This window comes from Phalacrocorax carbo, chromosome 1, assembly GCF_963921805.1.
Source record: "Phalacrocorax carbo chromosome 1, bPhaCar2.1, whole genome shotgun sequence".
Lineage (NCBI taxonomy): Eukaryota > Metazoa > Chordata > Aves > Suliformes > Phalacrocoracidae > Phalacrocorax > Phalacrocorax carbo.
The window spans coordinates 59,562,464-59,589,283 of record NC_087513.1 but is presented as its reverse complement, the minus strand read 5'-3'; the positions used below and the strand labels follow the sequence as shown (position 1 = coordinate 59,589,283).

Sequence of the window (26,820 nt, the reverse complement as noted above, 5' to 3'; positions counted from 1 at the left end):
GAGATCCTGAGACAGTTTCAGAGGAGATGTGCATTTCAGTAATTTTTTCTGGGCATAAACTGGCAGACGTTTTGTGTTGATGACAGAAGAGTGGTAGCATAGAGTCAGCCAAGGACAACTTTGTATAACAGAAAGTATGATGGCTCACTTCACTGCAGGGATCCAGTCCCACTCCAAGTTACCAGTGCCTCAGCAGGGAGGAAGCAGTAAGCATGTCCAAGGTCCTCAGCCTTGGGATGGTTCACAGTCTGGCCTATTTGTCAACAGCATCACTGAACATTACAACACCTTTGTTATACACCTCCACCTTTGTTCCCACCAGACAAATTCTCTTTGTGTGTCAGAATAGCACTTATTTGACAGTCCCCCTAGTCACTAAGCAGATAGTAAAAAAAACCCACCACATACCCAGTGTGGTATATGTACAATGTAAGTAGTTTCAGCATCTCACTTAGTTGTGCCAGTAGTTAATGGCTCTTGGGAAGCTGTTCTGCTGACATGTCCCAGCTCCAGAATGAGTCCCACAACCATGAAGATCAGAAGCAGCTGACTCAGGGCTCATCTTACACCCAGGCAGGAATAGCATCAGCTTAGATCTTGATATCCTTTTGAGCATTCAGGCAGTGCAAAGGAAACAAAAATTGGCCTGGGTCTTCAGCAGAAAATGTCAAATGTTCATCTCTTTTACTGACATGAACTTGCACACCATTTCCCGCAGCTATGAATTTTACACTTCAGGTCCAAATTATTTTCAGGACCAGCCCTTGTGCAATGGAGGATGTTACAGATCACCATACTTGACACTTAAGCCCAAACTATGAATTCCATTGCGACTAAATGCAGGAAATAAACAGAAGTACAGAAAAGTTATGGACACACTTGGTCCCTGAGTTTTAATGTACATTTATCAATCCCATCTTGGTACACATCTGGAAGGGCTAGGACAAAAATCTTTTTGTTGTTTGCAGTGTCCCAAAGCACAGAAAAGATTTACTTTGAGGAAAGGGTCAGAGGGAGAAAAGCTCCTTCATTTAATTGAACTGCTTGGCCCATGCTGAATGCAAGCTAGAGATTCCTCCCAAGAACATGGAGTAGAGCAAGCTTGAGATTTAAGTAAAATAAAGACAGTTGGGAGATGCAGAGTGAAGTGGGCCATTATAGATATACATACTTCTTTTTTTTAGCTTGGTTGTTAAAATAAGGGGTTCAAACATCCCTGATTCTCCAGACTGTTTGGAAGAAGGAAACCTGTGAGGTTTCTACTATTTCCACAAAACTGGACTGATTATTGATTTCATTTACATGTCTAACTCTTACTTCATGTAACTGTCCACTGTTTTTGCCCATGGTGCATTTGTACACAGCCTTAGTTCAGTTACATAATAAATAGGTTTAATTTTGTACACTCTTTTCCCTCTTCCCTAGTTGTGCAGAGAGCAATACCATGCAGTCATCCTGCTGATGGGACAATCATACCATTGACCTCTGGGCAACACATTTTACCTTCCAGCTTGAGCCTGTGAGTCAAATATTCCCTACGCCACTTTACCCTACGCAAACATATGTGCTGTCAAGGACAGTATTACAGACATAATTTGCAGCATGAAACCAAAAAGGTGAAACCTTGGATGAGAGCTTTGTAATTGGAAATGGGGACTTAGGTCCTTAAAAATATGGATTGCTAATGCAGAAAATGGTAGGCTCAGAGAATATGCCTGGTTCAGAGAGGGAGAAAACAGAATATCATGTTATTACAATGCATGTCACAGGAAACTGGGAAAAGCACATGTGCTTGATAGATTGCATGTGATTAGAATGAAGGCCATAGGCACGGAAACCTATCTATTAAATATCTTGCTTTCATTAGCCCTAGTAGTATAACTATGAAACCTTAGAGTAATCTTCATTTGTTAGGTGAATGACCTACGTGCCTCATCTGCTTGGCTTTTTCACACATGCAGAGGTGAATCATCATTACACATTATTAATTGGAATGATGGACAGGTTGCCACTCCCTCCATATTCACTGCCTGCTCATGCACTTGCTCTCCTTTACTGTCACCTAGGGAACACAGTGTGACTGGCCAGAGGGATTAGTACATGGACTTAATTTGTGTGCTCCACCCAAAAAGACTTGCAGGCATTGGGGTTTGGGCTTTTTTTAATAGCCCTCCATTGAAAAAAAAATCAAAACAACAAATTTTAATGGGCAGAGGTACTAAATATACCCTAGGGGGAGCATGTCTATAATTGCACGAGAAGGTGAACAGATTGCAGGAGAAAACAATCAACTTAAAACACTTATCAGTGGACAGCAACTCCTGAATGATTTCCCCTTTTTAGTTGGGATAGGGGGTTATTATTATTTTCCTCCTGAGTTTCTTCCCTCCCACTGTTCTCATAGGTTTTCATTTCAGCACAGCCTACTGGCATCTTGTTCCCAGAAATGCATTTTTCCTCTGCCAAGAACAAACACACAAAGCAGAAATGTTCCTTCTCCCAGTATCTACTCTCTGGGAGCTGGATCTTCTAGCTTCTGGAAAGTCACAGCTTCTGCTAGTTAAGGGAGATGGAGATATGCACTTTGCTCCTCTGATGCCACACTCTGCCCAGATTTCTCTCAATAAATATTTGTAAGACAATTCAAAAAGCTCTAGGTCCATTCTTCACTGTTGGAGTACTTCAGATTAATAGAATTAAAGTCTCTTTAAATCCTGAAGAAAGAGCTCAGAGGAGACAGGAACTTTTTTTTGCTTTAACACTGTGTGAGTCATACAATGTTTAGCTTGTGTGTTTGATACATCATAGCATCTAAGCCAAAAAGACAGTTGTAGAATGAGTGGCAGGTTAACAAAGACTGGAGAAAAATAATGCAGAGAAAGCACTAGATTGATGTTGAGAAGGTAGAAAAGAGTCCTCAAAATTTCAGTGTTGCCAACAAGTTTTTATTACAAATCTTGTAGTATGTAGTGGGTTTTTATTCTGAAAACTCCGGTTGTGGAATCAAAAGATGATAAAAGAATATCATCTTTCATTTTTAATTAAAACATTCCTAGCCCCCATAGGAAAAAGCATGAAAACATGACCAAAGGGTATCCCTTGGAAATCAAAATGGAAAAATAAAGAACCCAGTCTTTTATTTTATTTAGCTTTATTTTAGAATTTCCCACACCATGAGTTATACCCAATTTCTATGCACTGTTGGCCTTTTACCTCTAAATATTTCTGGCTGGTGGCAGAAACAGACAAAGAACCATTCAGCTAAAAAAGAGCTACAGATGTTTCAGAAACTGCAGCCATTCTATTTTGGCAGCAATTCATAATCAGAATTTTCTGATTATGTCCCTTGTCACATTAAAACCCATAAACTAGAATGTGCACATGCTGATCCATATAATAACTCTCTCCCCTGGAGCTCATTTACTGAGGTCAACTTTCTTACATACTGCCTCCTCAATAAAGGAATACCATAGCAAAGCAAACTGCAATTAGAAAAAAAAAAAAGAACTTCCAGCCAGTCAGTTTATCTGACAAGTGGAGACACAGAATTGTTTTCCCCTAGACCCACAGACCCACAGAATCAGTAAGTGCCATCCCTTTGCTCGATCCCCTCCTAATTAAAAGCAGCAAAATTAACCTCAGTCAGTTAGAAACTTGCCTTTTCCCCGAATATCCTAAATTCTTACTTTCTTTGGCTCTTCACCAACATAATTCAGTGTTCACTCCTGTAGTTTCACACACAGATGATAACAGCATCATGAGACAGAGGAGCATGACACACCCCAACATTTCTATCAGCTATAGCTAACAAATAGGATTCTTTATCAACGAAGCTTCAAAGCTTCTGCAGCAGAAAAGAAGAAAACACCATGATATAACAATCGGGAATAAAAAATCTTAAGCAGATAAAGTCTCCACAGGGACCTTTTTAAAAAGAAAATGTATTTCATTTGTGGAATAACCCTAGGATGAGCTATGTACCGTAGTCTAACCATTAAACACTTACACAAGTCTTTCAGAAACTAACAGATGTTCATTTTATGAGCAAAGACAAGTGCCATTTGGCCCTTTCAGACACCTATAAAAATTCAGAAAATTTTAAACTATTTTAATAGCTGCCTGACAATTTTATTAATGCACTCTGCTACAACGTGATCCTGTTTCCTTCACAAAAAGACTGACTCATACCATGGATTTTTACACACACTAAGGTGCATGTTGCTAATGCCTTCCTCTTGATTAGTAAGAAAAGAAAACCTATTGTACTGACCAGAAGGAACAGAAAGATCTCTGCGGGATTTAACACAAACACTGTGTCAGCCTGCAGAGATCCTGTCTCAAAATGATCCGTGGAAGCTTTAATGATTTACTCAGTGTAAACTGACAGAATGAACTACAGAACCTGCCCAGAATCAATTCTGGGGCTCAAATCCTGGCTTCAGCCATAGGTGGCAATGAATTTTAAATCTTAATCTTGGCAACAACTGAATATTTTACATCATCACAGAACAGCATACCTATAAAAAGTATAATATTTGCAGAAGAAGGGCCTAGGTCTATGACAGGTATAGTTTATTAAAAGGGGGCTTCACTGACAGAGCCAAATTTGGGGAAATTTATACAGCACCTGCTGATTCTGCCTGATTCTCACCGGTGCCATCAGCATCTCACTTTCTGGCACTCTAAATTCACACACAAATGAAAAGTTATGCATGCATTTGGTATTACAACCTTATGCATAAGAGTTTCTGTAGGAATATCATTATTAAACCACCTACACAAGATGTTGAATTTTGTGATGGTTGTGATATTTTGTTTGTTTGCTCTTTTTCCTGAAGAAGCTGCAAAAATAGCATGAACCTAGATTGTTACCTCAGGCATTCTGCAGAGCAATATGCCAAAGCACCCACATACTGAGTGTTTGCAGATTTTAAGTTTGGGATTGACTATGTGCCAATCCCCTCTTCAGCTGTGGGCACTTGATCCTGCACCAAAATCGCTGTTGACCTTTTCTGGTATTTATGATGTCAGTATGGATATTTATTATTGTTTGAGCTCTTGACACAAAGCAAGCAGCTTCTATAGCATGTTTTTCTTCATGCAAAGTATGAATATGGGAATCTCAGACTTCCTATCGAGCTTGCCATTTCTCCTACTGGGATGCTTGTTTAATAGAGGTAGGTGATTTTGCCTTATTGCTTTCATCAGCTTTCCAGAGAAGACTTACTTGCACAGATGAATGCTAACTCTATCTTATATTCTCTGGATGACTTAATCTCTGAGTACAGTTATTTGAAATACATTAGTTATGTACTATCCAGTCTCTATTGTTTAAAAGTACTTAAAATATTAATCATATCAGCTAGCTGGATTGTGAGACTAACATGTAGTAGTAGGACATCACTGTTCAATATATCCTCTGAGCTATGATTTGTACTTAGAAACATCATAATGCCCTTAGATGTGACATTCAACTTAACAGAGTCCCTCAACACTGATCTCAACAGGGGTTATTCAGGTCTCATTTGTGGGTCTCAGCTGAGACTCATACATAGCAATGGCCTAGAAGAACCAGGCAGACACTAGAATTGTCACCTGACACTAGGTAAAGCACAAAGACGGTATCTTGCTATTTATATATACAGCATCCAGCACAAAGTGGCTGTGATCCTGACTGAAACTGCAACCTGCAATGCAAATAATTATGATGACGGTTATAGTCAGGTCCCAAATAAATTCACAATACCATTTACAATGAATGCTCCTGAGAAACCATATTTAACACACAGTTAAAGTAAAAATCAGAAGTTTGGAAAAAAGAACCCACATTTCAGTACCAAGAGTTTGGGTTAGCAAGAATAATAAAACAATTAGCTGATGTGCCCCTTAAAAGAACATGAAGACTGATGGAAAAGAGCATAGCTTTGGACTGGTTCTTTTCTCAGAAGAATTCACACAATTTCTGCAATAAAATCATATTGGTTACACTAATCCTTGCTGTCTGAAACACTGCAGCACTTCATCCAAAAATGCATACGATCTACAGTCCCACTCATCTGCCCATAGGCTAGATACTTTCTCAAGTTTAGAACTGTCAAAATCCAGTAAAATATGAATAGAAACCATAATCAATGTCAACTAAGTCACAGAAAACATGCATGACAGGTTATCTTCAGCAGACTGGCTGCCGACTCACACCTTTGAAGTCAATATTTTAGATGTATCTATCTGTCCTAGAGAAACCAACTGCTTATCTTTGGGAGAGCATGAGAGAATGAGGCTAAAGCAGAAATGTCCAAATCCCATCTGAAAAGCTGGATCTGACTCTTGAAATTTAAGTTACTGGTTCCCAAAGACATATTTATGCATAGAGATTGAAGCTTACATATAAAAGGAATAATAATTATACAACCCACAGTAACTGCTAAGAGAAATTTTTAAATGTTACATTGCTTGAGAGACACTTTTTCAGGCTACCGAAGAGAGGTGTGAATTTCTCCATAAGCCTAAGGTTGCCACTTCAAAGAAGAGATTTTCAAATAAAATCACATATGTACAGCCCTAATTTGTGCACTCAGTTACAGAATAGTTGGATCATTTATTGTAAAGGTGTATGCAAAGAGCTTATGAGAAAAGGGCAGAAGAGCAATAATTTACAAAGGAATCCTACTTCCTTTTTTTCCATCTACAGAGTGAATATAATAGTAGCTTTACCACCTAAAATATTAAGTTACTATGTAAGGGTCTGATCTTTTCAGCAACATTTAAGATGACAGGAAGAAGAACCTTTGCAGAACAAGGATACTGGGTATTGCAGGTGCTATTTAAAACATACTGTGGGCCTTTCTACACGGCAAATTGGACCTTGTTGAATTGCAAGACAATCCTGAAACTGAGCTTTTTCCAAGTGTGGCATCCTACAAAAAAGGAACCTGAGCTACTGGTCCCTCTTTGTCACTATTTTTGTTGGGGAAAAAAGTCTTCCTGGGCACAGAAAGAAATGCAGACTCCAGGACCTTATCTCTCTTTATCTGTGTGACTGTAAATTGGAAGAGGCTGTGCTGGACTGTCCAATTGGTTATCCTGCAGCAACCTGCAGAAGGAAGCTCTTGCCTTTCCTGCACTGACATGAAAAATTCTTCTATTTGCTTGAACAACATCCTGATGCAAGCAGGTTTATAAAGGCTGCTTCTAGCCAACAACTGGGCGTTTGAATATTTCTAGAAGGAGAGCCTGTGGTTCTAAAGCTGCCCTCCAAGCCAGGGTTGGGTTTAGTGTTAGGTTCCTTTGAGAGTAGAACTTCCCTTCATAGGAGTTTTATTTCTCTTCTGCTTAAGTAGCATTTCAACAAACACACTAGATTGTCACAAAGAAATCTTCATAAACTTACTTGGGACTTCTGAGGGAGAAACAAAGAGGGGATTAAAACATTAGCTTAAAAACAGATCCTTTAGAGGAATATTTGGGGCTAATGACATGAGACATCCTTTGAATCTTTTGTAAGGCTGGCAAGAGAAATAAAAAGACACTAAGGACAAACTGGGAATCACCATATCATTTAAACCAATTTTTTACAAAGCAGTAGAAGAGCATCAGCATCTCTCCAATGTACTTGCCCTTGCTTTCCAGGATGATCCACATCTACTGAGTCTTTGCCTAATGGGACTGCACCCTGTGATACAGACTGGAGCACAATCCTGTGCTCAGACACTCATTTCTCTCTCCTCCCCAACATTTAGGATCACTATTTTGAGTATACATGCCTTCCAAAGTCCTTTCCCACTCTGCTCAACTCCTGGGGCTATGGGATTTTCCCATTAATTCTTTCTTTGTGCATGACCATCTGGGAGATGAGCAGAGGTAGACACTGACCGATTTATTGCCAGAATTAAAAAACTGTGGAGAAGCAGGCGGTCAGCTGGAATTAAAAAGACAGACCGGACAACTTACAAAATCATACATTTGGGAATTGTGATACTTATGTTATGAGGGCTGACAGTAGCACAGCAATTTTGTCTCCATGTGTAAGCTAGAGCTTTTCAGAGCTCCAATCAGCTGAACAACCTTTCCTAGCTCTATCGAGACTGACTTATGCCCACTTTTTTACTTCCAGTAATTATTCTTCTCCATGTTTCCATATTTTCTGTATTTTTTTCAGTCTTAGGCCTGCCTCTGCTCTATATTCCTTTCTTTACAAACAGTCTTTATGCTTGGTTTCTTTCCCCATTAAAAAGCAAGGGACATTCTTTAAACTACAGCAGAAAATACAAGGAAGGAGATGATCCCCCTCATTGTCTCAATTCAGATTTTGCAGTCTTTGACTATACAGTGCTCTATGCCCAAGTTCAGTTTATACACATTTCTTTACCTGCCACATCATGCTATTCAGTACTGAACATTACCATATTCAGTAAAATATTACTATTAATGGGACAGTAGCACACAGCGAGACAGTCAATAGCACAGCATTACTCCCTGTGCATACATTTATGTAAATTATGGTTGTCAAGGTATATGTTTGTATGAAACTCAAGGTTCAGTGTAGGGAAAGTCTTGGTGAAGAGGTTTGAACCATACCTGAAGAAGAGGAAAACCTTTATATTCCTTAATGAAGCAAGTTTGTGAATAGTTCCATTAAGTAAAAAGGCGATTGCTTCTGGCCTGCTGAAGAGACATCAGTATATCCAGAGAAGGCAAAGGAAACAAATGCACAGAGAAGCAAGCGCTAGAACCCAGTCCTTGACTGTGGAGCTGAAGATAATAGTTCCTGCATATTAGCTGGGTAGTGGGAAAGGCAAAGAGGCCTTGTGGATTTCAGCATGGGATAAGTACAGTAAATGTGCTCTTTTTCCTGTCACCTTTCTAACAGAGTGGTTTATTTTGGCTTCTGTAAATAAATAGTCCCATTTGCTTAGGCTGACTTTGCTTGAGGTGATTTTATGAGAGCTGATGTTATGCATCAAGGCTCCACTTTTACAGGGCTGTAAATCTTCAAACCAGGATACTGGAATGTCTCTGCACTTACCAGCACTCCAATACATATTCTGAGGGCAAGAGGAGAACAACAGGGCATGTCTGTGACTCTGAAAAGCTGGCAACACTGGAGCCTGGGAGAATTAAATGGGTTTAGTAGAGTATTAGCCAGGAAAGTGCTCAGGTTTGTGACAGGGTAGTGGGGAATGTTTTTGTGATTATCTCCTTACGCAGTTACTCTGAAAGTGTCCTTTCTTGGTCAACCTATCAAGGAATTTTTCAAGGAGCTGTAGGAAATGGGTACAAGTAGAGAAAACTACTTTAGTTGGATACTTCAAATCCAGAACCCTTTGTAAACTCGTTAAGAGGAGCAAGCGGTAACTCATTTCTATTCACATATATAGATTTGCCCCCTTTGTCCACTTCCCTGGCCCAAGTATGATCCTAACTTTATTCATTTTCAGTGGTAACATGGAGAAATTATACTGAAAGTAACAATTACGTTTTATTAATAAAAAGTAATATAAAACAAGTTCTTTCAGGTACTGAATACCAACAGATGCTTGAACGGTAGGTCACTACAGCATCCTCATAGTTCTTTATCATCTACATAATTAGACCAATACAACAAACTACAGAGATAATCAGTGTAGTCAATCATTCTATACAGAACATTGTTCAGGAAAGAGCTCACAAACAGAACAATTATATTCAAACACCAAAGGCTGAAAGAGTGAAAACATTTAAAAAATCTCAGATAGCCCTTTTACCTCCACTGCACTCTTTGCTTTGCCATTCTCCCGCCCACCCAAATAAAAACAGTAAAAAAATCATTAGAATACCTTTGAACTTGTGAAAGACGGCCCATAGCTCAGCAATGTCGGTGGCAAATGTTATGTCTGTGTCGAGGACAATGACTCGCTCAAGATTGGAAGGTAGAGTCTTAGTCAGAACCAACTTCATCAGCCCGTAAATCCCAGAGTAGTGTTTGTTGGGGATCCAAGACACTTCCGACTGACAGGAAATGGGAAATTTGAAAGAGGAAGAAAAAATAATCTTCATTAGAGAGAGAAACTCTTCCTGAAATTAGTTTCTTGTAAAAGTGGGAGGTCTCTGAGTACCAGCAATACAACAGCATAAAATGCCAGGTGGAAACAGCCAACTAAGATCCTGCTTGTACGTTAACTTCAGAAGCTCTGAAATACACTAAGGTTTCTGAAAGCTTGGAAAAAAGAAGTTCTTTGAGGCAACCGCTTTACACGTTATAATTAAAATTAATTGAGCCTTTCCAACCTGGTACAATCCATTCTCAGACATCCATATACCCTGATAAAACTGAAATATATTTTTAATCCAAAACTTCACGTGAATTGTACATTGCTTTAATTTTCAAACAAAACAAAAAGTTTGTGGTTGCCACTCCCAGAATTTTCTGACTTTGAATTAGAAGTAACAAATATAAATCTCTTTTGTTTTGTTTCCTACAGATTTGCAGGTCACAATTTCAAAAGGCCAGACATTTAGAACAGTGGGCCAGAAAACTGCAAAAATTTAGTTTCTTACAAATTCAAATTTTCCTTAAGCCTTACATCTTTAACTTATAACTAGTGACATCACACAGACATACTCAAAAGTGGAGAAAGTGGGAGAACATTTTTAGCCACATTTTTTTGTTTGTTTATATTGAAAAGGCAAACATGGTGTGCTGGTTTTGGCTGGGATAGAGTTAATTCTCTTCACAGTAGCTAGTATGGGGTTATGTTTTGGATTTGTACTGGAAACAGTGTTGATGATAATACAGGGATACTTTAGTTACTGCTGAGCAGTGCCTACACAGGGACACGGCCTTTTCTGCCTCTCACACTGCCCCACCAGCGAGTGGGCTGGGGGTGCACAAGAAGCTGGGAGGGGACACAGCCGGGACAGCTGACCCCAACCAAAGGGATATTCCACACCATGTGATGTCATGCTCAGCATCTAAAGGTGGGGGAAGAAGAAGGAAGGGGGGGATGTTCAGAGTGATGGCGTTTGTCCTCCCAAGTCACCATTACACGTGATGGAGCCCTGCTTTCCTGGAGATGGCTGAACCCCTGCCTGCTGATGGGAAGGAGTTAATGAATTCCTTGTTTTGCTTTGCTTGTGTGCATGGCTTTTGCTTTACCTATTAAACTGTCTTTATCTCTACCCACGAATTTTCTCACTTTTACTCTTCTGATTCTCTCTTCCATCCCACTGGGAGCGGCTGTGTGGGGCTTAGTTGCCAGCTGGGGTTAAACCACAACTCCCAAACATTTACATTTTTTCAGGGCTAAATAAAACATTTCTACCACTTCTAAAATAAGTTGGGAGACTAAACTCAGTATTCCATTGCACTATTGGCACTAGGATGATTTATGAGCTATGTTTCTTTTTCTTTCTGTGAGATTCAAGCTCTCAAATATCAAAAGTCACTGCTGAAAGTGGGATATAGAAGTTTTTGAAAAGTTCCTATTGCCCTGTCTAAAACTCCTCTTGTTTAACATTTTAAAGGGCATGCAGTACAATTCCCAGATTTTAAGTTTTCCCCTGAGTCATGCTCCCATTAACTTCAATTAGTATTTTGTCTACAGGGGACCTGAGTGAGACAGACTTCAGGATTTGCCCTGGCATGTTATACTTCAGAGAAAGTAGGCAGAAACTAAGTGCATTCATAAACCTGAGATTTATTCTGTTGTTTAACTGTCTCATATCTATTCAGTGGCACTCTAAAGTTTATTATGTGAAACAGCTTTTGCACAGAAGAGCTCATTTCCTCCAAAGTCCTTCAAGAAAACCTTCTCATAGTAGAATGGGTTCCTAAACTTTATTTGGAGGTGGGAAGAGTGGTTGAAGAAAGGCTAATAATAGCTGCTTAGAATGCATTTCTTTTTGAATATAAAGTAACAAGGCCTCTGCCGATGTAAGCTGACCTGCTCTTTTCCCTTTAAAATGGCAAACAACTTTCTTCTGTATTCTCAGGGTTCCTGTACCAGCACAGACCTTTCACCCACTACTAAGTTCTTAAAAAGACTGAGGGTACTAGAGCAAACCTCTAAGGAGAAAGGCAAAATTTTAAAGGGGAAAAGCCGGAAAACCAGACTATATTAAAACAACCCCAAAACAGAAAGTGCAAACTGAAGTGTGAAGTCTTGTTTGTCTTTCGAAAGCTATCTCATCCTGGCAATCCATTTCTGTGTTCCCTTTTCTGTGCATATAATTCATATGTAATCACTTGCATACACAATCTGGCCACCTACACACATCTATGCAGTATTTACTTGTGCTCTCTATAGGATTTGCACTGTAGAATGCCAGAAGTAGCACAAGCAAGGAATGCCAGGACTCTGGTATAAACCTCTATGAAAGATATTAGAGTGAAGTAACACACAGAATGGTTTTATTTATGGGTCTAAAGAGCCATCGTTCTTACTTCATTTTTTTCTTGCTTGGTCTGTCTTTAATTTGTATGGTACTTAGAAGAGAAATCTAGTTTCTGCCTCTGAGATATATGCCAATATTAAGTTTCTAGGTATATAAAAATGAACCTCAACGCTCCAAGAAATTTCTTCTCTGTGTGTAATAGAAATAATTTCAAATCCACACCCTCAAAACTCTAGTTACTTATGGTCCTAGCCCTCCCACATGATGGCCCTAAGCAGGGACCACCACATCAAGGTGTCAGCAACGCACTATTTACCCTGCTTCTCCAAACTCTGCATATCATTCTGAATCTGCCACTTGACATCCTTGTGGTAGACCAGACATGGAGATCAGCTCTCTAGTCATAATCACATAGTAAGAGTTAAAGTAATTTTACAGACTTGAGCTTGCTTTTATTATTACCCATCCCTATGTTATTAATTTTGGATGGCATATCCTTCATTTAATTAGTCTAAATGCAGTACTACTCCAAAATAACTCCTAATATGCTTATGTAAATAAGCCTAATAAGGCAGGGATTCAGATGTCACATGGATAGCCTCAGTCAAGAAGGGAAAGTAAAAGGTGGCTGAAAAAGTAAGAGTCAACTGCAAGGAGCTGTTACTTTCTTTGCTCTCAAGATTCCCAATATCTAACATCAGTGCAATGTTTCACTGCAGGGAAGAGATCCTTGCCTGGCTGTTCCTTCTGATCTGGCACAAGTAAGCCAAAAGCCTGCCATCCTGAAGCCTGATGTCTGAAAGGATCGCTTTTGAAAATGAAAGGAGCAATCCCTTTTCCAAATGGTCCATCACAGCTGGCTAGCATGTGTTTGATTTGAGCATATGTAGAAGCTTGAACCGTCAGTCAGTTCAATGTATCTGCAGTTTTCTCTTCTCTGATGCAGAGTTGTCTAAGACGTAAACAGGGGTCCTAATTAGTCCCCAGCATAATTTCTTCACTGCTTTGCTATTCATGAATAATGTAACCATTCCAAATTCATGCCAAGGAGAACTCCTTAAGCTACACAACAGCACTGTGAAAGCTCACTCTCTCTGGGTATTACATATAGTCTTACTAAAAGAAATACAAGAACGCTATGGCTGAATAGGTGCTTAGTAGTTAAGCAGGGGCAATTTAAGATAATTAAGATGGTCTAAGGACAAATTCTTGCAAAATTCTGCAACGTCCAAGCTGTCCACTTTGATATAAGTGGTAACATTTAGCCATTTCATTTATCTAAATATTGTCCAAATATTTTTCTGTAAATCTTAATACTTTTTTTTCTCTAGCATAGTTAAAATGGACCATATATGGAATGTTTGTGAATCATTTGCTTTACAAGCTAGTTCAGAGTTGCCTTCAGAGAACGAATATTCCTAGAAGATATGGCAGGAAGAGAAAAAAATAGTAAAAGAGGAAAGTGAAACACAATAGGATAACATACTTTGCCATTTGTATAATTCTCAGTTCAGCAGAAATAGCACACCTCGGATCTCTAGCTCTCAAGATCTGGATTTTTGTTCATGAGAGGAGAGTAAAGAAAGGCATTTAGCTGGTGCTGACAGTGATACTTTTAAGTAAGCTAAGTGAAACAATACCTTCTCACTGAAGATCTTTTTTCAGAACCATCTTTATTCTTTCCACAACTGAAGACTGAAAATACACTAAATTATCTAAATTATTTGGTGCATCTGGCTATGGATATAGAAATCACATGCCTAGGAGTCTGCATGCTGTACACATTCTGTAAATGCCACAGAAGCATGAGCAACAGTCCCCATGTCCAGTGACACTTTACTACCAAGTTATCCTCCCTAATGATGCTCTGACTATCTTTGGGAAAACCTGGCTAAAACTGCAGACATACAGCCTAGAACAGGTTGTACACGGCCTAACTCAGCTTTCTCACAGTTGTTACCGCTGTAAAAACATTCATTGGTTAGCAGAAGTGCGCTTTTTAAGGAAAGAAGCCTAATATAGACATACAGCTTAAAATCAAGCTTCCCTGTTTCTATGACAGAGAGAGGGGAAAACAGTGGCTCCTTCTCTGTTTGTGAATGAATTGTATAATGACTACATTCCCAAGTATTTAGGTATGTTTGTTCTTAAAAACACGTGAGTCTGGTTGCCTACACATAGAGATCAAAGAGCACAACTCTTCTACCAAGTCATCACAAATATATTCAGCCAGACTTTGACTCTTATATCACACTTCTTTAGGGAACTGTAGTGATTTTTTTTTCCCTAAGTATGCTATTTTTTTCTCCGCAAGTGGGTGATGGGAAAATTTGCCCAGGCTTCCCAGGTAAATACTGACTGCTCTGTAGCTATAAGTGAAATCTGTACGTGGGCAGGTGCCTTGAGCCTCTTTGAAAAGGGTGGAGACTTAGCAAATTTGGAAAACACTACCAACATGAACAGAATGACAGCAGGAACAGTGACCAACAGGAAAGGACAAACAACTTACGGCTGCCTTTACTGTGTCAGATCAAAAGTCCATCGAGCTCAGTAGCTGGCCTCTGATAGCAGGTGGTGGCAGGTGCCTACTGAAGAATACAGCGATATTCTACAATTCTACAGTGATACCGTGCCCATATATACTCCCATCCTGTAGGATTTTGCACCAAATTTTGGAGCTAGAGGTGGTATGTTTTTCATTAACAGCTTTTGATGGATTTTTGATCTGTGATTTTGGTTGATTTTTGAAGTCCTGTAAGTTTTTATCAACCACAACATCCTGCAGCAAAGAGTGCCACAGGTTATTGACAACTCCTGTTTGTATGGACACGGCTATCTACCACTTTAATTTGGGTCACATTCATTTTCACAGAACTACCAGAACAGCAAAGCCATTTCACTGAGTAGTTGTGGCTAATTCAGAACCCAATACTGTACACCTGAAGTTAGCATTCTTTTTTCTCATGTGTCTTACTCTGCATTTATTAACAGTTGGCACATGATCCTCATTGGGATAAAGACAAAGAAAACAGCCCTTAGAAAGACATATGTGGGAAGTACAGTGCAGGGATGGGTGCCAGTCATGAGCATAACTGTGGAAAAGAACAGGGCAGGTGTTCTAGTTGAGTCAGGAGAAAAATGCACTTTGAAGTTACATGCCAGGATGAGATAGTTTCGTATTTGCTGAAAGCCAAATTAATTGAATTAAATTATTATTACATTTTTATTTAAAACTCGTGCTCTTAAAGGTCATCAGTCTTACAGGCTAAGATACTTTGTTTGCAAGTATGATTTTGCTGCACTCACCCATCTCTTTGCTACATTACTAAAAAGATGATAAATAGAGCAGTAAGGTGAAACACAAGAATAGAGATAATGTATTTGCTGTCTTACTTAGTGCTGGTTTATACATACACAGACTGGAGCACAAAGACAGTAGCAAGCATAGAAGCAGAGGAAAGCCAACCTAAGATTCTGTAGGACTGTACATGTTTCTCTCATCACTTACCATCTTCCCTTAAGTACTGGTGGTTGACAGAAAACCTAACAACCTGGCTTGCTATGTGCTTCTTGGGACTATTTAATAGACTACCTCCCTACCAGAAGAAAATCTATCCTGACTTTTCCTGATGAAGAGGTTCCAGTCCATGTAGGATCACAGAATGGTAGAGGCTGGAAAGGACCTCTGGAGGTCACCTGGTCCAACCAGGCCAAGCAGGGCCACCTAGAGCTGGTTTCCCAGGACCCTGTCCAGATGACTTTTGAATATCTCCAAGGATGGAGACTCCACAATCTCCCTGGGCAACCTGTGCCAGTGCTCAGTCACCCTAACAGTGAAAAGTGCTTACTGATGTTTAGAGGAAACCTCTCGTGTTTCAGTTTGTGCTCATTGCCCCTTGTCCTGTCATTGGGTACCTCTGAAAAGAGCCTGGCTCCATCTTATTTGCATCCTCCCTTCAGGTATTTATATGCATTGATGAATCCCCCCTTTGCCTTTTCTTCTCCAGGCTAAACAGTCCCAGCACTCTCAGCCTTTCCTCACATGTGAGTTGCTCCAGTCCCTTCAACTCTGTGGCCCTTGGCCGGACTCTCTCCAGTGTGTCCATGTCTCTCTTGTACTGAGGAGCCCAGAACTGAACCCAGCATTCCATGTATGGTCTACCACTGCTGAGTAGAGGGGAAGGATCACCTCCCTTGACCTCCTGGCAATACTTTGTCGAATGCAGCAAGGTTACCATTAGCCATCTTTGTTGCAAGGGCACACTTCTGGCTCATGTTCAGCCTGCTGTCAACCAGGACGCCCAGGTCCTTTTCTGCCAAGCAGCTTTCCAGCTGGGTAGCCCCCGGCATTTTCTGATGCATGGGGTAGTTCCTAGGTGAAAGACTTTGCATTTCTTCTTGTTGAACTTCATGAGGTTCCTGTCATACCCTCTTGCCTGTTAAATAACATTTTTTTCATTTTCTTAACAAAATTCCTCACTGTGCCACAGACGATATAGCACTGTAGCATGCCCTGAGCTTCAAAAAGTGCTTCCTGTTCAGCATGACTTGATGAGGGAAGTTTGGCTGATGAAGTGTTTTCCCTGGCAGCATGTCCTTAAACACTTCTCAGTGGAAAAACGCAACCTTCAATACTGTATTGATTTTCTCACTACATTCACTGCATCTTCCCAGATATGCTTGGAAAAAAATCAATCAAAATAATGCTCAGCTATGACATAATATCCTCAACCCCACTCCAAATAAAAGACACCCTTTCTGCTCAGCTGACTTCACAAAAGCACCACTACAGCCAGTATCGTGGAAGAGCCTGAAGGTCAGACTGGCTGGGTTGATGCACCAGGCTGAGAAATAGCAAGCCTGGAGGCAGAATGTGCCACTTGTGTACACCCCTCTCAGAGGTGGGCTAATAAACGGGATCAAATATACCCAAATCCCACCACCACCCAGGCTTAATGGCTGCAGATTCACTGTGGTGGAGAAACAGCTAGCAACAAATACGAGGAATCAGAAAACAGAAAAGGCTGGGGAATTTGAAAGGGCAGTCTGTAGGTAATTCTGCCTTCCTAGAGCTTTCACGCCAGCTTTCACTATAAAAAAGATTTGGCATCTAGAATATACTGATTGAAATAAAGAGAGATGTGAATTAGGCTCTGTAATGAATGACCTGATGGAAACCTGGATTTTCAGAAGAATTCAGCATCTACCTGCTCTCACCAACTTCAACATAAGCACCATCTTCCTGACGATTGTATCAGTCAGGTGATAAACTAACTTCAGAACCTTAAAAAAAAGCAAACAAAGCAAAACAAAACAAAACTACCAGGTCACAGCACAATCACAAAGAGTATTGTAGGTCTGCACAAATTGTTTCCGAATTGTTCTGAGTTGTATCTGACACTGATCTGAAAACCTATGCAGTCTACATGGTGCCAGAACTTTGAGCTGGAAGGATCTCTCTTAAGGAAGACCAGCCAAATTCTTTGGTAGCTGCTGTCTTCAGTCAGCCCTTACAAATGGCCCAGGTATAGGAAACAGCCCTGGAAGTTCTGATGTGTCAATCAGACAACAATAAGAAGTGTTATTTCCTCAGACTGGATAAGTAACTTCCTAGACACAGTTGATAACTTGTTTCCACAGCTTTTTCATTTCTTGTTTAGTGCTTCATGCTTCTATGAACACTAGAAGTAGCAAGATATATATTTTTTTTAAAATCATGTAACCTTTATTTAAGACAAAGCTAATAGAGCTGGGGCTTTCGTGTTGTTTCTAAACTGGAGGAAAATAGTGTCACCATTATAATGACCATCATATTACTAAGTTTTTTTGCAACACAAAGCATAAGAAGAGGGGGGAAACAATCAGTATCTTATCGCTGGCAGAGGACAGGGACTTTTCTTGATGCTTAGTTTTTTTTCATCGCTGTTCTTCAATTTCACACAGTGAGAACTTCATCCTGCTGTGAATTTTTGCCATATATCTTCTCACATTCATGGAAACGGAGTCACAATTCCAGCAACACTAGCACAGATCAGTGTTAGTTTCAGGATAATCTTCCCCATTTCACATTGACCATATCTCAAAATATCAACTCTTTGCAGGGACATCTGGCTGATCCCCTTTCTCACTTGCTTCCAAGAGAGCAATATCAACATCTTGTTGCTGAGATTGGGTTAACTGAATCATTAAGGAAGAAGAGGAATAGCAGGTTAAAATTAAATATGGGTAACACTCATGCCTGTCTTGAGCACACTGTATTTCCTTTTTTTTACAAATGATAATAATAATAATTGTAATAAAAATAAAAAATGAAAGAGAGAGACCAATTCCAAGTGACCAAGGAGCCTGAGTGGAAGAAGGTGACTGTCAACTGTAGTAGCTTCTTCAGGAGGAATGCCAAAAGGAATCTCCTTGCATCTCACCTGCCTTTGCTCCATTTTTGTCATGTATCCAGCAAATATTAGCAGAAAGACCTTATTTAAATGAAAACAGACTCTTCTGTTAATGTTTTCTGGTTAACTTGTAACTTCAACCTTGAATTTAATTTTTTTCCTAGGTGATTCACAGGTTGCGATTACACTGATATTCCTCCCCCCACCCACCCAATAACATGTCCTTACTATCTATATGAATGGTTGTCAAGGAAACCAAGAATCCAGCAAAGCTGGGTAACTTTTCTAGGTTCAGAATTTCTGGTGCCTGAGTATTTAAAAAATTGATAATAAACCACACTGAAAAACAGCGGTAAGGAGATGGGAATTTATACATTTTTGCTAAAATGATTTTTCTATTTCTGCTGGCCTTTGCTGTTGTTATTCTTACTCATCACAGAAGCACCGGTGACTTTAATAGAATTCTGCCTCATCTCTTGCTTTATGAACAGATGATATCTTCCACACACACATGCAACAAGTCTGGATAAAAACAGCAGTAAGCAAAAAGGTTGAGATAGAAATAGATGATTATATGAACCTCTGGGTCCTGGATAATGTAGAGCAAATGCAGAAACCATGGAGCAAGCCACAACTGGAAAAGAAGATTAGATATTAAAAGGCGGAACAAACAAAACCTCCCAAATCAGCATCAGCATACTGCAAAGAAGAATAACTGCAAATTAATTCTCATCTCTGTGGCAAAGTCTGTAACTTAGTCTGATTGATGCTGATGCTTTTCTTTTATTTCTTCTTTCTTTCCAAGTCTCTCACCAATACACACATATACACAAAGGGCAGACAAGAGGGAAAAACCATGATTTAAGAATGCTTCTTCAAAATAACTTCCTTAATAAAAAATTAACTGAGGGTGCCAAGAATTAAATCATGCTCCATGTTTGGAACCAACACGCTTTATACAGATGAAACTGCAGACTGTTATATAAAGTAAAATGAATGTTTTTTTATCTCTGCCATTTAGGTAACCAGATATTCAGCCATACAGCTTCTTCAGAAAAGAAATGACCAAATAGTAATTCACATCCTGGGATCTTTGAGGATTATCTTCCTCCCCTTAGGTCTTTGGCTGGCTTTCTTCTACAAGGTTTCCATTCCTACCTCCTTGCTTAGCTCCACCAACCTCAAACGGCCAGTTTCCATTTGACTCTGAGTCCTCTTCTTTCCTCTCGTATGAGACATTCTTAATTTTCTCCACTGTTTCATGCTATCTCCAAAATGCTGAATGCACTGATTGTTTTCCTCTATTGATTTGTACAAGATGAGTCTGCAGAACAGAAGAGTCTAGCCAGTCTCAGTTAGTGCTATTTCTTGTTCCTTTGGGGCCTCTGGCCTCAACTTCACCTGTTTTTCGGTGTGGCAGTCAAGGGTGGAGGACCTACAAGAGTCAGAGCATCCTAAAAGAGGTCAGTGAGAATAAACCAAATACCAGCTTCGCAGTCCTACCTCTCTGGCAGAGGCAAAAATGCAAGTCTTCCCTAGAAGATAAGATAAAGCCTTTTTTTTTCTTCCTGTCAGTGAATGAGTGAAAAGAGACACACAAGCTGGACTAGATAAAATGGCTGGAAGCCAGAGCTTTCCGCTAAAAGCTGACTGACAGGTAGATCTAGCAAGAATTTGGCCAGTGGTCAAAAGCAACTCCTGGCTGCCCTTCTCACTTCACCTGTATGGAAAGATAAGAAAGATCAATTGCACGCTTTAATTGCTAGCGAACTCAATCAACAAGCTCTTTGTACTAATCCATCAGGGAAGATATAAATCCATGAAAATATTATCATTGCCAGCTTTTTAATTTTAGTAACTATGCAAATACATGCACATTAGCTGCAGCCATTATATGTTCTGGCAAATTTCCATGCAGCTCTTGGGGTCAAAGTCCAGAGGCATCTAATCTGTATTTTGCACAATGTCAGGATATTAAACAGGTATCACTAAGGCACACTGCCCAGAATAAAAAGCACCACCATCTCCTGCACAAACACATGTATCTTGCATAGATAATAGGTTCAGCTCAGTGACAAAACTGTATCTGAAGTTGGACTTTTTTACGTACTGGATTTCGGGCAAGAGTCCTTTTTTTAAGGATGATGAAAGAAGGCAGCAGAACAGTTACAGTGACTACTAATAACCAAGGAATGCCTGACAGGAAGCTGCAGGTCTAAAATATCAGTTATCATGTGCAAAGAAAACCCCAACCAAAACCAAAAGGACTTCTCACCCTCTTAAGGACTGAAAGATCTAGTCCTGTTTGCATGCAATACAAACCAGAATGTACCTCAATGCAACAGCCAGAGTTGCAGAAGATGATTTGTGGAAAGGATGGGGAAAGGCAGCTTCCACCAGACCTCTGACATCCTAATATGAGGTCAAAATATAGCAAATACGTATGAAAAAATAGGACTCGTTCTGCTATTCAGAAGGAAAGCACTGACTACTATCTGGCATCTCACCAGTAAAATCACCTCTCTCCAGAACTAAACTTTTACTGTTTTACCTTCAGAGCAAGAATGGTGAAACAAGAGCTGAAAATGCCGCACCAAGAAAGAGGCCCTTAGTGGCTGGAACACCCATTCAGCTGGTGGAATAAATGTCATATCCCATAAAGAGCTATTAGCTCTCTTATTTTCAGCAAAAGCCAAGAATTTGCAGGAAAACAAATCATCCTCCATCCTACAGGGTTGGAGGTCAGGTGAGTGGGAACTTCTTATATTGCAATTATTGCTTCAAGAGAACAAAAATTACATGAAGCAGTGTTCTTTTCTCCAATGGTAAGTATTATAATAGATCAAAACTCCTGGAGACTAAAAAGCTCCAGGAATACACCTGGGATAGAAAGGATAATAAAGGATAAAATGCATTACAATTATGAACAAGCTATACTAACAATAAACATAGTATAAGAAGCACTGAATGCAATGGGGGGTGGGGGGTGGGAAAAGTAGTATTCTTTTTTAGTAAAAAGAGATAAGATGTCTCTCAAACAATGCAGCACTAACTTGAGAAACAATCTGAGGAAAATAAAGACATAACTGGGAAAGCTGGGCTCCTCCAAAGCAAGAAATATGGAGCCTGATTTCATGACACGAGTCTGGCTTCTTGCCTAGGTTCTGGTTATATATTGGTCAAATACTTCAGATAACACTGAATTTGCATGAGTGGTGTTTAAAGGAAGTGTCCACGTAGCAGGCAAGTATCTCTTACACTTCTTGAAACTTTTGGTGTGAGGGCTAAGGCCACTGGTGACACCCTAATGGCATGTAATCTGGTAGTTTCACCCTAAGGACCATCAGATAAAAATGCAGTCAGATAGACAAGAGAACACAGATCCTAAATGGCTTATTAAAACAATACAGCTGGAACAATTTTATAAAGGCTTTCAACTGTATCAGCTAAAAACTGTGGAATCCATTCAACTGTGAAAGGGGTCAAACCTGAAATAATGGAACAGTACATGGGAAAATTATCAGGGGATTGAAACACTGCTGAATTTTCAACCTTGTTGCTGAAAGGGTGAGACCTAGACACCATCGTCTTACCTCAAAAAATGAAACTTTTGCAGGATAAAGTCAGTTTGATTTTAAAAGTTGTATCTCCACTGACAGAAATGAAATTTCACATTTCAGAAAATCAAATGTTCTCATATCAAGTTGATTCAAAAAAAGGTACCATCAGTGGCATCTAATTAATAACCTTATTATATATCTCCCCTTTGAAGCAGGTACTCAAACTCCAAATTAGCCTGAATGCTCTTACCCAGGCTGAGATATTTTCAGAAGACCTATGAGAAGAGTGACTTCACCGTGTGCTCGTGCTACATCAGTCACAGCATGGCTTGTAATTTCCAGTGCTGTGAAAGTATCATGCAGAGAGTTGTGCCCAGGTAAGATGAACATCGTTTTTCGCCACAAGAATGACCACTTCAGCCCTAGTCCTTCAGAATACTTTCTGCCTACACTGTCTGCTGGACTACTCCGTGGGAAGGAGCTCACATCTGAACTATCATGCAACATGTCCCTGAATTCCAGCTGTTTCTCAGAAACAAGCCAACACCAAGTACTTTACAAATTATGAATTCTAACAATTCCAGCTCCCTGGTGGTGAATCAAGAATATTCTTGGAGTCCTTCCAGCCTGCTATCTCTTTTTCAGCTTATCAGTCAGACATGGAAATATATACACTTCAGTTCTTTGTAAATTTAAAAGCAAGGATCACTAAACATTTTTATAAGATGCTCACATCAATACCAATCCTGAATAGGAACGTCTTGAACAGTCACTGCTGTTCTTCTCTGAGTAATCGAATGCCCTATGACAGGGAGGTGCCCTTATGAGCAAGTGAAAAGCCATTCAGATCTAAGACCATAGTCATTACATGTCTTTCCAGCTTTTTATCTGTTAGTGCCAGGAAAAGAAACTGTGCTGGAATGCAGATGACCATTAACTCTCCCCAGCAAGTACAGGGGAAATACAACCTATACCCCTTATGCAGATCAAAGTGCTAAATAATTTCCATACAGCCAAGGTTAGGACAGCAAAACGCTTTCATTTCTCACTGATGGATGATAAAGTTCTGAGAAAGCAGCTGCTGTAATGGGGATACTTAGCACAAACAATAGTTGCAGCAGTCAGTTTGAGGCACTCCGTGTTTTTAACTTCTTTTTTTTTTCAAGGGCACACTGGATACTTTTTGTCAAATGGAATAATTTTTTTAAAATCTCATGTACAGTTATTAATCTTTTCCTCATTCTCTGCTAAAATAGCCTTCCCTGGAGGTGCAGCACATGTTGCTGCAATAAGAGTGACGTTTAAGGACCTGAATGCCAAACAGGAATCCTTGCTATTGAAATGTCACAGTCAGCTACTATGACACAAATGAGGGTGATGGCAGTGGAAGAGAGTTGGATCTTTATTCCTCACTTCACATATGTTAAAAAGAACAGCTACCCTGGCTTCCTGGTGGAGGTAGTACATAGTGACTGTACTGCTTTTCCCTATAATCAAGAAAAAGGTGGAGATACAGAGAAGCCCACAACAGTTAGAGATAAATTATAGAATTAACAAAGAACTCCAATGTTTCCAAAACACCAGCAACAGTAGGAAAGTGTAAGGGGTTTATAAAGCCAGGCATGAGACTTTCTTTTGGAATAGCCAGTTGTGCAGTAGATGCATGCACAATATAACACAATTGGCAGACTGGGACCCTTGAAAGAGGCCCAGGAAATACTGCACCTTCTTGCATCACCCTGGGCTTCATCCCAGTATACCAAATTCTTACAGTTCCAAATCTTAAATTAACTGACAACGTTTGTAAATCCAAGGAGGAATTACACAAAATTTGCAAAAAGCTATTCCACCTGTGGTATCTTGGCTCCCTCCACAGACAAAGTCAGAGGTGAGGCTGCTCATGAAAGCTAGATGTCACTAAGCAGATGACAGCTGCTGGAAGTCAGTAACGGCACCATGATTCCCACTCTCATGACCAATTTCTGACCAGCCTCACTGATTTCCATAGCCCTTCTTTCATCACCGCCTGTTTTGAACAGGCAGAAATTTAAGATCCAGTGTGATTTTACATAAAACTACTTTTTTCCTAGTCTAGGCCTGAATAATAACAGAAAACACATCTAATAATGGTTTGTAATGTTGCATGGCTTTTTTTTTTTTTGAGCAGAAGAGGGACCAGGAGGGCAGAGGAAGTACTTCTTAGGCTACTCAGTCTGCACGGATAGATTCTGACCACTTCACAAAGGTTCCACTGTGCTGGGGAGTTTGAATTGCTATCTGTTTCTTGGTGGATACTCATTTCCTCCCAAACAGTCTGAAGAAAAATATCTTGGCTTACAAAACCTGGTCTGTTAATGTCTAGTTATCTGTACTGAAAACTGTGGATAAAAGACCCTGTTCTTAGCATGGTAGCATTGTGTCACAACCACAAGCATATTTTATCACCTGAGGCTTCATGTCCCTAGTATTCAACATGCTCATTACTGAATACACAAGATCTCAATTATAATGTGGAAATTCAAGTCTAAAATAAGCCATCCAAGTTATGAAAATCTGTACAATGTTTTTATTATAGACTTTGGTTTTCAAAATCTTAAATCTGCATTTTAAAAAAATCATTCTTTAAAAGAGAAAGAGAAAGGGCAAGAAGAAACAGCAGTCTATGCTTATTATTTCACTGACATGTACAGTAGACTAGTTTACAGGAAGACAAAAGGCTGGTGAAATGCAGGAGCATTACATGCCGACCATAACGTGTTACAGTATTTGACCAAAACCACAGTGCTGTAGAAACACTTTAATTGAATACCTACGACTGCGTAAATGAATGTAAACATATACAGATGCTGTGTTTCAGATACTGTGTTTCACATCCTGTACTGCATTAATAGCGATTAGATCTTGCATATGAAGTAGAAAAGAAAGGAAGGAAAGTAATGTACATCTGCTTCATACCTTTGCGTGTCGGTCTCTGAGGCATACAGTGAACTACTAAACAGATAAAAAATCATGCACTGCCATTGAACAATATATATTCTGCAGGCAGTGCAATGCAAATACAGTCTGTCATAATCTGTGATACTTAGTAGCCAGTCACTAGTCCTGTGAAAATAGATTGCTAGGGATGGCTGCTTCTGCAACATCCAGTGGAACTGCTTGACCAGAAAGATGGTGGAACGCAAGAGAATGCTGGCCAGTTTTCTTGTTCATGGCTTTATCAACACTGTTACCATTATCACCCTCTGCAGTTGATGTGACCAACACTGAGCTAATAATCTGTTCATCAAATATCATCTCACATCTTCCCAATTGTCAGTTGGCTCCCTCCCTCCCATGTTCAGCCTGTGGTATCTGCAGTTCTGTTGGAAGTACTTGCTTGAACATGCTTCCAAAATTGGTATATGGCAACATATGATACATACAGCCCCACCAATGCTATCTTTCATTGGAAAAGCTTCCAATGGTAGGAAGAACATTCATGGCATTTGATTTGCTTTTGGGGTCATTTGTTGCACAGGCACTTACAAACAGAGCATATGTTAAAAAAGCTAACATTACTGGCATATTGGCTTAGGGTAACTCTTGCATGGACAACATAATTTATCAAACAGGACACTTGGTTGCTGTCTGGATGGTGACGGGAGTCTCCATGGTAAGGGCCCTTGCAGAGGCATCTTAGTTGGACTGGGTGAGACTTCCTAAAACACGGTTCTGTCCAATTTTTATAATCCACCTGGCCTGTGGTTCTACTGCAAGACATCACTAATCCATCACTATAGATTATCTTAATCTACATATAAAACATTTCCTAACTATCTGAAGTATGTATAAAAGACTGTCCTACACGATCATTTCTACACATGGAGGAACTGTTTCTATTGACTGTCTTACCCTTGTACAACTGATGAACTTTGCAGCAGGAACTGTCTGGAAATCTCTGGAACAACCAGATTCTCCACCCAGGATGTTAATCAATACATTTAAGCATACGAATTGGTCTAGGCACAGCAGGAACTGCCTGGGAAATCTCAAGAACTGTCTGAAATTCCCACTGGGACATCTCCTGTAACAATCTGTCACATACTTCTTGTACAGATGGACAGCAGTTCAATCACTTAGTTTCAACTTGGTCTGCTGTCTCAAACCAGCCCTTTATCTCAACTATGCAGATGACTAGCCTGGGAGTTCCTGGGCCACTCTGGGAACTAGTAATTTAAGTGCATTAGCATTGCACACAGGCACAGCCCTGAGACCCAGTTACACTACAATTATAATTAAAGAATATCTTTATTTTTCTGCTTAAATCTCATAGTCCTTGCCCATTTATCTGACCAAATTATGTAAACGTCTGACCTAGTGAACCACCTTCACTATTCAGATGGAAGCAGCTAAGGAGTGACTCATCTCATGCTTAAGTAAATGCCTAAAGTTAGGCGATATTCATGCCATGCCTTATCCCAGCTTGGTCTTGCTCTCTGGATCACACCACTGATTTT

At 39.8% G+C, this 26,820-nt stretch overlaps 1 protein-coding gene across 4 annotated transcripts in view; it reads right to left on the bottom strand.

The window, feature by feature from the left end:
• Positions 1 to 26,820, bottom strand: part of LARGE1 (LARGE xylosyl- and glucuronyltransferase 1) — a 291,802-nt gene that overhangs the window by 97,751 nt on the left and 167,231 nt on the right. For all 4 annotated transcript variants that reach the window (XM_064455719.1, XM_064455722.1, XM_064455713.1 and 1 more), the window contains one exon: positions 9,816 to 9,987. In XM_064455719.1, the coding sequence (XP_064311789.1) occupies positions 9,816 to 9,987 (172 nt within the window). The remainder of the gene's footprint in view (positions 1 to 9,815; positions 9,988 to 26,820) is intronic.